The sequence below is a fragment of the Triticum dicoccoides genome, chromosome 2B (genome assembly GCF_002162155.2).
Source record: "Triticum dicoccoides isolate Atlit2015 ecotype Zavitan chromosome 2B, WEW_v2.0, whole genome shotgun sequence".
Classification (NCBI taxonomy): domain Eukaryota; kingdom Viridiplantae; phylum Streptophyta; class Magnoliopsida; order Poales; family Poaceae; genus Triticum; species Triticum dicoccoides.
In genome coordinates this window covers 110,558,877-110,568,872 of record NC_041383.1, presented here as the reverse complement: position 1 = coordinate 110,568,872, position 9,996 = coordinate 110,558,877, and the positions used below count along the sequence as shown (strand labels likewise).

At 48.0% G+C, this 9,996-nt stretch overlaps 2 protein-coding genes across 3 annotated transcripts; both read right to left on the bottom strand.

The window, feature by feature from the left end:
• Positions 1 to 931: 931 nt before the first annotated feature.
• LOC119362422 (peroxidase 2-like) lies at positions 932 to 2,412 on the bottom strand. Its single transcript, XM_037627639.1, has 3 exons — positions 2,153 to 2,412; positions 1,857 to 2,033; positions 932 to 1,765 (listed from the first exon to the last, which is right to left on the bottom strand). The coding sequence occupies exons 1-3, from the start codon at positions 2,354 to 2,356 to the stop codon at positions 1,202 to 1,204; spliced, it is 945 nt and encodes a 314-aa protein (XP_037483536.1). The 5' UTR covers positions 2,357 to 2,412; the 3' UTR covers positions 932 to 1,201.
• A 3,600-nt stretch (positions 2,413 to 6,012) lies between these two features.
• LOC119362423 (peroxidase 2-like) lies at positions 6,013 to 7,676 on the bottom strand. Of its 2 annotated transcripts, none has more exons than XM_037627642.1 (4): positions 7,420 to 7,676; positions 6,985 to 7,053; positions 6,816 to 6,947; positions 6,013 to 6,723 (listed from the first exon to the last, which is right to left on the bottom strand). In XM_037627642.1, exons 1-4 carry the CDS (start codon positions 7,627 to 7,629, stop codon positions 6,166 to 6,168), a joined length of 969 nt encoding a protein of 322 aa, XP_037483539.1. In that variant the 5' UTR covers positions 7,630 to 7,676; the 3' UTR covers positions 6,013 to 6,165. The 2 variants fall into 2 exon arrangements, with proteins under 2 accessions (XP_037483539.1, XP_037483538.1); XM_037627641.1 differs by having other exon boundaries at positions 6,816 to 6,922; positions 6,969 to 7,053; positions 7,420 to 7,656.
• Between the last annotated feature and the right edge of the window lie 2,320 nt (positions 7,677 to 9,996).

The following is a 9,996-nucleotide window of genomic DNA, read 5'->3' as shown; positions in this document are numbered from 1 at the left end:
AGTTCGGTCGGGTGCGACACTTGAAGTTGCATTCCTAGCGACGGACATGCAACTGTCCCACCCCCTCTCTCGCCGCCCCCTCCGACAAAACAAAGGTCCAATTGCAACCATGTTAGGAAATATGTAGTTGCGTTCTGGTGCGGCACTTGCAGGTGTGGGGATGTTGTCGGGCTTGCAACTGGCCCGCCCCCTCTACTGGCGCCCCCTCTGACATAACAAAAACTTCCAGTTGCACTCGGGCTAGAAGACATGGAGTTGCGGTCGAATGTGACACTTGCAGTTGCATTCCTAGTGTCGGGCATGCAACCGGCCCTACTGATCTCTACTCGAACCACAAACAAAGTTTAAAAAAAACTCTAGCCAGAAACAAAGTCTAGTTGGCCGGTGACAAATATTTTTGAGAAGGAAAAAAGATAAGTTACACGCCAATGACATACATACAACTGTGTGTGACCGATGTGCATGACACTGTGTGTGCTCAACGGTTGGAAAGAAAAAAAGTTGCATACGGACACAGACAAAAAAACATGTAATTACATGTGATTAAATGTACATGCAATTGTGTGCGATCGATGTATGTGTACACATGTGACAATATTTTATTAAATAATAATAGCAATAGAAAATAGAAAATAAAGAAAAAAATAAAAAGAAAATGGGAACAAACCAAAGCGAACAGCCCTATTTCCTGTCCCCATGCAACACGAGTACTAACAGAAAATTCAGCCTGGAAGAAAGCCCAAATAACAGACAAATGAAAAGGCACACCACCCCTCACGGCCAGCCCATGTGGCATCTCTGTCGAACACAAAGAATAGAAGAGAAGGCAAGAAAAGAAAAAGGAAACAAGACAATGGGCCGGGAGCACAACTAAGACAGGCCGATACAGCGCAAGGAAACAGCAATCCTGAATCTCAAACAGAAAACGATCGAAGGTCAAAGTACATCGACTGAGACTTCCTTAAAACTCAGTCGACTGAGTTTTAGCCATCCCCTAATTCATATAGTATAGAAGTCAACAAGTGACTGACGTAAGGGTAACCTTCATGCCTTTGCACGAGGCCCTTGACATACATATATGACACATCTCCTGTTTTCAGAAGCTTATGGTCCAAGAAAGGGCGCCCAAGTACACTTTGGATGTTGTATGATGGCCGTTGCTAACCTTATTAATCTCACATGTATGACCATTTTTTAGCAATTAATTCACCTTTGAGCAGCTGAGCCTGACCTGCCCCTGAGAGCCAGTCAATGGGCTGAGGTTCCCCATCTTCACCATGGCTGAGGCGAAGGCGCTGCTGAACGCCGCTGGGTTGCTTGCAAAGTTGTTGACCGTGTTGTCAGTGCCGCCGCCCGTGCCGGTGAAGAGCACCTGGTCGGAGTGCAGGAGACCCTTCTGGGACTTGAGGTTGCTGTAGTAGGCGTTGTCGAAGGAGTACGGGGTCGACACGTCCAGATTGGCCAGGTTGCGGTCGCCGGAGCCGGTCGGCTGGGGGCAGTTGGCCTTGAGCGACGTCGCGAAGCCGGAGTTGATGTTGGTCTCGTTGTAGAGTCTGTCCCTGAAGTTCTGGCACTGCGCCTGCCCGATGGTGTGGGCGCCCGAGAGGGCGACCATGTCGGTCACGGTGAAGCCCTTGTCGCCGAAGGATTGGGTGAGGTTAACGAGGTCGAAGAATGGGGGAGGTAGGTCGGAGTTTGCCGCCGCTTCGTTTGCATTGGTGGAGTCCCTCCTTCCAAGAGGAACCGTCCACGAAGGCCCTCCTAACTGTACCAGAGGACAAAACAATATCCAGGGTGAGCAAATTAGCCGGTCTACTTGGTGGTGATCATGACGTGACACAGGTTGGAGATCTTACGGCGACGACAGAGTCGCGGGCAGCGACGGTGAGGATGTCGGCGCAGGAGACGGTCTGCTTGCACATAGTCTCGAGCTTCGCCTTGATGCTGTCGATGACTTCGAAGCCTCGCAGCGACATCACGTTCGGGAAAGCGTTTTGTTCCATGCCAGACAGCAGAACAGACGCGTCGCAACCCTGCACACGTAGTTAAGCAGCATGGTTAACTCTGCACACTGGTGTTTACCAAACAAAACTGCAATGAAAACAGGTGTGTGCCGACGATCAGGCTATGTACTAGTATTTTAAGAGCTTACTTGGACGAAGCAGTCGTGGAAGTGCAGCCGGAGCAGCGACGCACCCATGCGGTTCTCCTTATTCACGGCAGCCGTCACGGCGGCCTTGATGGTGGCCAGAGCATTCGGGCACGTCGTTTGGTAGAACGTCGGCGACAGCTGCGCCGATGCCGCCACGGCCAGGCACAAGAGCAACACGGTTGATAGAGACGAAGTAGAGGCCATGGCTTGTTGCTAGCCAACGTCTAGTGAAGGACACTAGCTTAATTGTGATAGGAAGAGACACTTGTACTCGATGATGCAATGCCCTGCATTCCATGCAGATATATATAGCCGCTTGCAGGCTTGGCAATTCTGGCACATGGCGATTGTAGTGGCCAGTGGCCAGTGGCCGCATGTCCACATCTGCCGTTGGCGTGCCAAATTTTCCTCTTTTACGGGCCGTTATGGTGCAACTTGGTGCATGCATGGAATAATACTGCAAAGTCGCAATCATCAGAGGGATATTCAGGTGACTAAGTTCTTCTACTATGATAGAGCATGAGCTAGAGCTAGTATATAGCTTGACGCGTGGGAAGTTTATATTTTCTAGCAGATGACTGCTATTTAATCTGCTATGAACATGGCCACACATGATATTCATTGATCCATGCTCTGAGTCGCCGCGGTTCATGGCTAGATATGAGCCCCGAATTGAGCGCGAAACGGAATCATGTTTCTTCGTGCACCTACGTGGTGCACTGGTACTTTTTACTAGTACTTTAATGCATGCGATATAAGTATCAGAAAATATATGTGGTATTCCACTATCCGTTGATCATGGGTTGAGATTTTAGCTGACGGTTGCAGCAAGTGGCTGGTCGTGCAATATAGTCCCTCATCTATCTTTCCCTCTCAGACGATATCCATCGTCATTCAAAATTCAATAGGATAAGAGGGTTGGGGTACTCTGAATCCTAGATATTTAAGTCAGCAAGTAAGCAATTCTATGCACGCGAGCAAGGGAAAACAAATAGTTTTGTCCACTAGACACCCGGTATTGCATGCCAGCCATTCAGCAAGGGATTGGTCTTGGCTCGAAACGCTGTACATGGACCGGTAGCAGATTTCGTTAAACAAATGACCACGACATGCATGCACCTACAAGTGGAAGGCGAACTGTGCCGGCTACTAGTACTCGGATATAGATGCTGCCTGTGTTTAGTCGTGTTTTGTTGACTGGGTTCTCCAAGAGTTCGTGCTCGACGCTTCTCCTCGGGCTGCGAGCCGGAGGGTGCCACGCCGCCAGGGGCGGAGCCAGGAAATGTGGCCATTGGGTTCACTCATTCACTCTTTATGAGAACTTGATACTAATTTATGAACATTAAAGTCTAATTGCAACAAAAGTATAACACCCCATATGCAATATAACGGAAAACAAATATAGTATCACATATCACATATTGTGTTGCATAGAAAAATTGAAGAGTGCAAAACATACCGGTTTGATATATTGGAAAACACTTATCTACATATTATAAATAATAGAGTAGTATCAAATAACTTTATAGCTCCAGGTTTAGCTTCTCAGCTTCCTGAAACGTTGAAAAAAATGTTAAGTTAGTTTGACAAGTTTAAAGTAAGTACCATCAAGCAATTGAAGTTTGTAAAGTCACTCACTTTTAGAGTGACCCCTTTCGATCTTTCCCACCTTAAAAAGATTAAACACTGCATCTTTACTAATGGTCGAAAATATATCTTTCTCAATATAGTAAATTAGAGAGTCACTTACGAACCGATCACCCATTTTATACCGCAACTTTTTCTTGACATTCATTGCTGAAAAGCATCTCTCCAATTTAAATCGAATCAAACGAGCATTAAGATGTACTCAATTTTGCTTTCTTGTAATAACAGTTTGCTTATCGATAGCAACCTAAATTGATTGATCTTGATTCATCAAGGCATCACATCTTTTTATTGCTAGATTATGAAAGTTATTAACATTACTTTTACTCAGATGAGTATCTAGTCTGCTTTTGCTCTTCTAGCCGTTATCACTAATTACAAGTGCATCACTTCCAGCTTGTCCCTTATTGTAATCTCTGAAAAGGTAGCAGCACAAACAAAAGGCCTTATGCACCCTGTCACTATACTCAAGCAAACAACCATATTCATCAAACCATTCTAGATTAAATCTCTGTTGAGTATCTCCAATCTCCCCCTACGGGTAATCAAAATTAAGCGGTGGCCCGTAAGTTCCCCTCGTTAAATATTGGAGCCTAATCTCATCTTACTTCTTTGGATTGCTTGTGTACTCTGCAATCATTTTTCGATCGGCCTGATCAGAAGGCAGCTCATCTAAGTTAATTTCTGTGTGAATAGTAGGTTTCGGGAGACTAGTTGCACCGACCTGTGATGCACTTTGCTTACGTCTAATGGGTGACCTTGATGTGCCTGTATCATTAACCGGACCTGGTGACCCAATTTTCTTCGAATAATACCCCTCTATAGCCTAGATCAATCAAAGTCCATAGAAAAAAAACTAGGGCAAAAAATCACTATTGTACATTCGTATTAATAGGCTATTAGCTAGATTGAACATATATAAGAGAGAGTAGATAAGGAGATGTGATAACGTAATCTAATTACCTTAAATTTTGGGCTACAAGTGTTGCAGCTAGCGGCCTGCTTGCCGCCGGCGTGCGGCGGCGAGGCGCCGAACAACACGAACTGGCGAGTGGAGAGATGCGATTTGGAAAACGAACAGACGACGAGGATCGCGTGTGGTTGCGTTACGTGACTAATCACAAGGGGCCTGCTAATCACGGTTTAGGCCTGGCCGCCTCGGCACATGGACTCCTTGTGGGCTTTTGGCCCTTTGCTTAGCTTTTTTTAGGTCTGGCCCTTTGCTTAGCTGCTAATATGGCCCTCGCGTTATTTGATGGGGCCAGGCAGGACTTTTTACTGGGTTCAGGTCAGCCAACCACATACCTACATGCACCTACGAGGCAAAAGTCGTTGGGTTCACTTGAACCCAACGCTTCTACATTGGCTCCGCCCCTGCACGCCGCGGTCACACCCCCACCGGAGGAGACGCCAACCAGACCGATGGGTTTCCGGCTATTTACGTTTGGGATCCGGCTGTCAGCACGACTTGTCGCACGAGCCCGGGCCGCCTCATATCCGCCCTTCATTTGGGTTGGATACGAGGGTTGCCGGTCAGTCCACGTGTTTGAGGCCGGTTTGAGGCACCTAGGTCGGTCAAGGTTTGTTGACCGGTCTGTGACCAGGCTGACCGCGCGGGCGTTTTAGAGCGGCTTGAGGCACCCGGCTGTAAATGCTCTAATCCCCTAAGAGCATCTCCAACAGGTGCGTTTCACATCGGCGCGGTATAATTCATTTGTAGCGTTAAAATAGTCTTTTTGCGCGCGGGAGCGACGAGGAGGTTTTTCATATGCACAAAAACATGGCGCCCAATCCGACAGCCCTACCTGCAGCAGCCTAGATTTTGTAGCGTGGGATGCAGTTTTTTTCAGCGCACTGAAACTTATTTACCACGCGGGATTATAGCGCGACTCCTGAAGCGCTACTTTCGGTCGCGCGGCGCTATATAGCCCTTTTATCCAGCGTGCGCTTATTTAGTGCATCTATTAGAGATGTTCTAAAGAGCTGACCATTTAAGGGTTTTTTTTAGGATGGGTTAGAGTCCCTCTTGGGCGTTGAAATCATTTCCATATGATTTGCCGGCATGGTGGTGTGCACCGATGATAACCCATGACTTTTCTAACTAAAAATGTAGAGTTCGTCAGAAACAAAAGTGATTATGTGCAACTGGGCATGATTAAGCAAAGGAAAATATAAGTATGCAACTCATCCATTTGCACGACGGCCCCTTGAGATACTCAGATGCATCACATGACACACCATCTTCCCACACTTGATGATGATCCGAGAAATGGCACAACGTTCTTGTACATGATCAGCACAAGTACAATAACTCCACAGCCTTATTATGTCCGCCTTTGATCGCCCCGGATTTTAGACCGGGTAGCTTAGTTCACCCGGGAGCAGCTGAGCCTGACCTGCCCCTGCATCCCGGTGAGCGGACTGATGCTCCCCATCCTCACCATGGCTGCCATGAAGTCCCTGTTGAACCGCGCCGACCCCGACGAGTATGTCCGGACTAGGCCCGCGGTGCCTCCGTCGTTGATCAGAACCTGGTCATAGTGCAGGAGCCCCTTCTGTGACATCAAGTTACGGTAGTATGCATTGTCGAACGAGTTGGGCGTCGTCGTGTCTAACGGCGCCAGGCTGCTATCGCCAGACCCGGTCGGCCGGGGGCAGTTGGCCTTGAGAGATGTTGCGAAGGCCGTATCGATGTTGGTCTCGTTGTAGAGCCTATCTCGGAAGTTCTGGCACTGCGCCTGCCCGATGGTGTGGGCGCCAGAGAGGGCGACCATGTCAGTCACGCTAAGCCCCTTGGCAGCAAAGTTGGATGTGAGATTGGCCACGTCGAAGGATGGCGGCGGAAGGTCGCTGTTGGCCAGAGACAAGCTCGCCGTCGTCGAGTCCCGCCTCCCGAGAGGAACGGTCCACGAAGGCCCTCCCAACTGCAAGCAAATAATAAAGAACTAATAAGTTGCATAATTTACTGTCGCGTGCGTTCAGCAAATTGACTGCAGTGGCGTCGGATCGATCTTACGGCGACGACGGAGTCGCGGGCGGCCACGGCGAGGATGTCGGCGCAGGAGACAGTCTGCCTGCACACGGCCTCGACCTGTGCCTTGATGTTGTGGATGACGTTCATGCCTCGAATGGAGCCGGCGTCTTTTTTCTTTTTTTTTTCTTTTTTTGCATCGAATGGAGCCGGCGTTGGGAGCTGCCCCCTGCTCGCCCGTGAAGGTGGCTGTGTCGCTCAGCAGTACGGACGCGTCACAGCCCTGATGCATCGATCGTCACACACATAAGAAATTACTTCCGTCAACATAGATTCGGTACATTCTAATTCCATTAGTTGATTTGAAGTGAAAAGTCACTGTCAAAGTGCCAAGAAAAAATGAATTGGAAAGTCACTGTCAAGTGAAGAGTCTAAATAGGAAATGCTACACCTACGTAAAACAATTCCGCATGCAGCTCCCACTCCATTAACATTTTGATAGTGTAATGACTTTGACTACAGTTTAAACTGAAACCTTCTAAATTAAGTACTCCCTTCGATCCACTAAATCAGCAACAATTAATATGGATTTTTATAGATTAGCAGTAGAAACTACAGTAAGTGAAGAGAGAAGGCTTGAGGGACTTGCTTGAACAAAGCAGTCGTGAAAATGCAGCCGGAGCAGCGACGCTCCCATGCGTCGCTCACTCCTCACGGCGGCCGCCACACCCCTCCTGATGATGGCCAGCGCCCTGGAGCACGACGTCGCGTAGAACCTAGGTGAAAGCTGCGCCGAGGACGATGCTGCCAGGCACAGGAGCAACAAACCCGACAGAGAAGAGGCCATTGCCATTGCCATCAGTGTACTTCCGTATGCAAGCAGGCACTAATCCTGTTGAGATGAAAGCTCTATGCATTGGCCTGCATTACTATGACTGCATATACCCGTTTATATAGCTGACAAATTTCAAGCGATTGTGCAGCCCGTGACAGTCCATTTGGTGTAACATGACAACGGGTACTATTTATTTTGGTTGGAGATGGATATAGTACGGTTGGTATGGTGTTCCTAGTGCAACGCAACAATGAACAATGGGAAATCTATTGGCTAGCTAGTAGGCTAGGGTTGTGGTGGCGGCACCACAAGCTCAGAATTATCGTAGCTCACCAAATGGTTCGGAATATTAGTTGGTTGGCCCTGGCAGTGTTCATCAATACATATGACCCTTGCAGGCCTGCCAGTGTCAAAAACACTCATATATTATGGGACGAAGGAAATAGCTGTGAGAGGCACCAATGCTGCACCGCCCAATACATGTTCTGCACAAACACAATCACACAACATGTTCTGCACCACTGTTGCATGTTTGAAATCCAAAGTATGACTAGTAGGGAAATGGGCAGCATTTGAGAAAGTCTTCATCTGGTGGCCAGCTCAAATGAGCTCATTATGAACAGTAAAATCCGGAAAATTTCTATTACAAATGTTTTCAGAGCTCGCAAATTTCATCCTGGAATGGTATCTGTGGAAGTGGTGGCAAAAAATTACAAAATCAACGCTCCAAAATGCTTTCGGAAATACCTTTTTCGGAGCATCAATTTTTTTTTCTGCCAGGACTACCCCGAATGTTACTCCATGATGAAATTCTGCAAGCACTGAAAACATTTTGTCAATGTTCATCCCAAAAATATTTCAGAATTTTTTGAATTTGTCTTCATTTTTTTTATTTTACTGTTCGCCCAAGCCCATTTGAACTCGAGCTGAAATATTTCGCGTTTGAGGTTCCGAGCATTTGTGTTAATCATGACCTAGCATTACTGTGTCCGAGCAAAAGAAGTTTAAGTTCTTCCACCCAATACATGTGGTTGTTAACAGGTACTAGGATGCCAGCCATGCAAAATTCTGCAAGAAAGGTCAATAAATTGATTTTGAGTGATTGAGATGTGTAAATGGAGACAAAGAAAATACTATACTGCATGGTGTACTAATCGTACCATGCATGATTTTTAAAGATACAATGTACTAGTATGTGTTTATCCTTCTTCCGTTGACTGCATGCACCCATCCGTCAGTTAATAGTCCAATAACCAATTGTAATTTATTTTTTCGACAAAGCGCTCAGTTAAGTCTAACTGCTATTGATCACCGAATACTGATACACCACTTGTACCAAGCATATTCCCATCCATACATCCTGAGATGAGATGGATATCAGTATCACTGTGTTTCTAGTTTCTAGACCTCCCACGGTAGAGCGACTTCTGTACTGTTGATGATGCACTACCTGAAACACAGCCAAGTTCAGACCTATATTACTGAAGTGTTTAGACAGCTAGACACTTTGCTACATAAGGGCATATCCAACAGCGACCCGCAAACTTTCTCCCGCATTCGTTCACGGATACGGATGCGGGAAACTGTCATTCAATCTTAGCCGCATACATTTTAACAACAATTCAAAACAACCAGATGAAATTCATTCAAACACGGCCGGATTTCATATAAACACGGCGCGGTTTCATATCAACATACTGGATTTCATTACATTTACATAAACTAAGCAGCGTTGTTCCGGCTCTGGAGGTATAATTAATATCTAATCTAAATGGTCACCGGCGCCCGTTTCCCGTGTCCGGCCATGAGCCCCGAGAACTGAAGTTTTGCCTTCTCTAGTTCCGCCTCGACGCTCTACGGCTCCGCCTCCGTAACCTCTGCCTCCGGAGACCCGGAAAGTGAAGTTGTCCGCATCCACGTCGCCGCCAAGCGACTAATCAGCCGCCGATACTGAGCCCGCCAAGCTTAACGTCGATGGGAAGGGAAGAGCGGTGGTCTTCCTGGGACACGAGCGGCGGCGACCTACCATGCGCTACACTTCCTCGCTGCCGGCGGCGCCCGCGGACGTGTCGGCTTCGTGGTCGTCGCAGCGGGGCGCGACCTCGGCCTCCTCGTCGTCGCCGGTCTCGCCGTACACCACCTCGCCTGCGTTGTCGCACTCCTTGTAGGCAGCCATTGCCTGCGCCACCTACTGGTGGTACCACCACCTGGCGAAACAGTAGGGCTCGAGAAATGCCTCTTCTCCGCCAGGTCCGCGTTCAGCGTGACCGCCCTGCCGTCGGCGAGCCGCCCCTTCGTCTCCGCCTGCACGTGCTCCTGGAGGAGGTGGTGGTTGTAGGCAGCGGCGGCCTGCGCTTCCCGAAACTGCTCCTCACGCACCATGTCCATGTA

Coding starts and splice junctions, on each gene's coding strand:
- LOC119362423 (XM_037627642.1), bottom strand. CDS start 7,629: ATGGCAATGGCAATGGCCTCTTCTCTGTCGGGTTTGTTGCTCCTGTGC. Junction 7,054..7,419: donor TTCACGACTGCTTTGTTCAA/GCAAGTCCCTCA, acceptor TCGATGCATCAG/GGCTGTGACGCGTCCGTACT. Junction 6,724..6,815: donor CCCGCGACTCCGTCGTCGCC/GTAAGATCGATC, acceptor ATTTGCTTGCAG/TTGGGAGGGCCTTCGTGGAC.
- LOC119362422 (XM_037627639.1), bottom strand. CDS start 2,356: ATGGCCTCTACTTCGTCTCTATCAACCGTGTTGCTCTTGTGCCTGGCC. Junction 2,034..2,152: donor TCCACGACTGCTTCGTCCAA/GTAAGCTCTTAA, acceptor CTACGTGTGCAG/GGTTGCGACGCGTCTGTTCT. Junction 1,766..1,856: donor CCCGCGACTCTGTCGTCGCC/GTAAGATCTCCA, acceptor CCTCTGGTACAG/TTAGGAGGGCCTTCGTGGAC.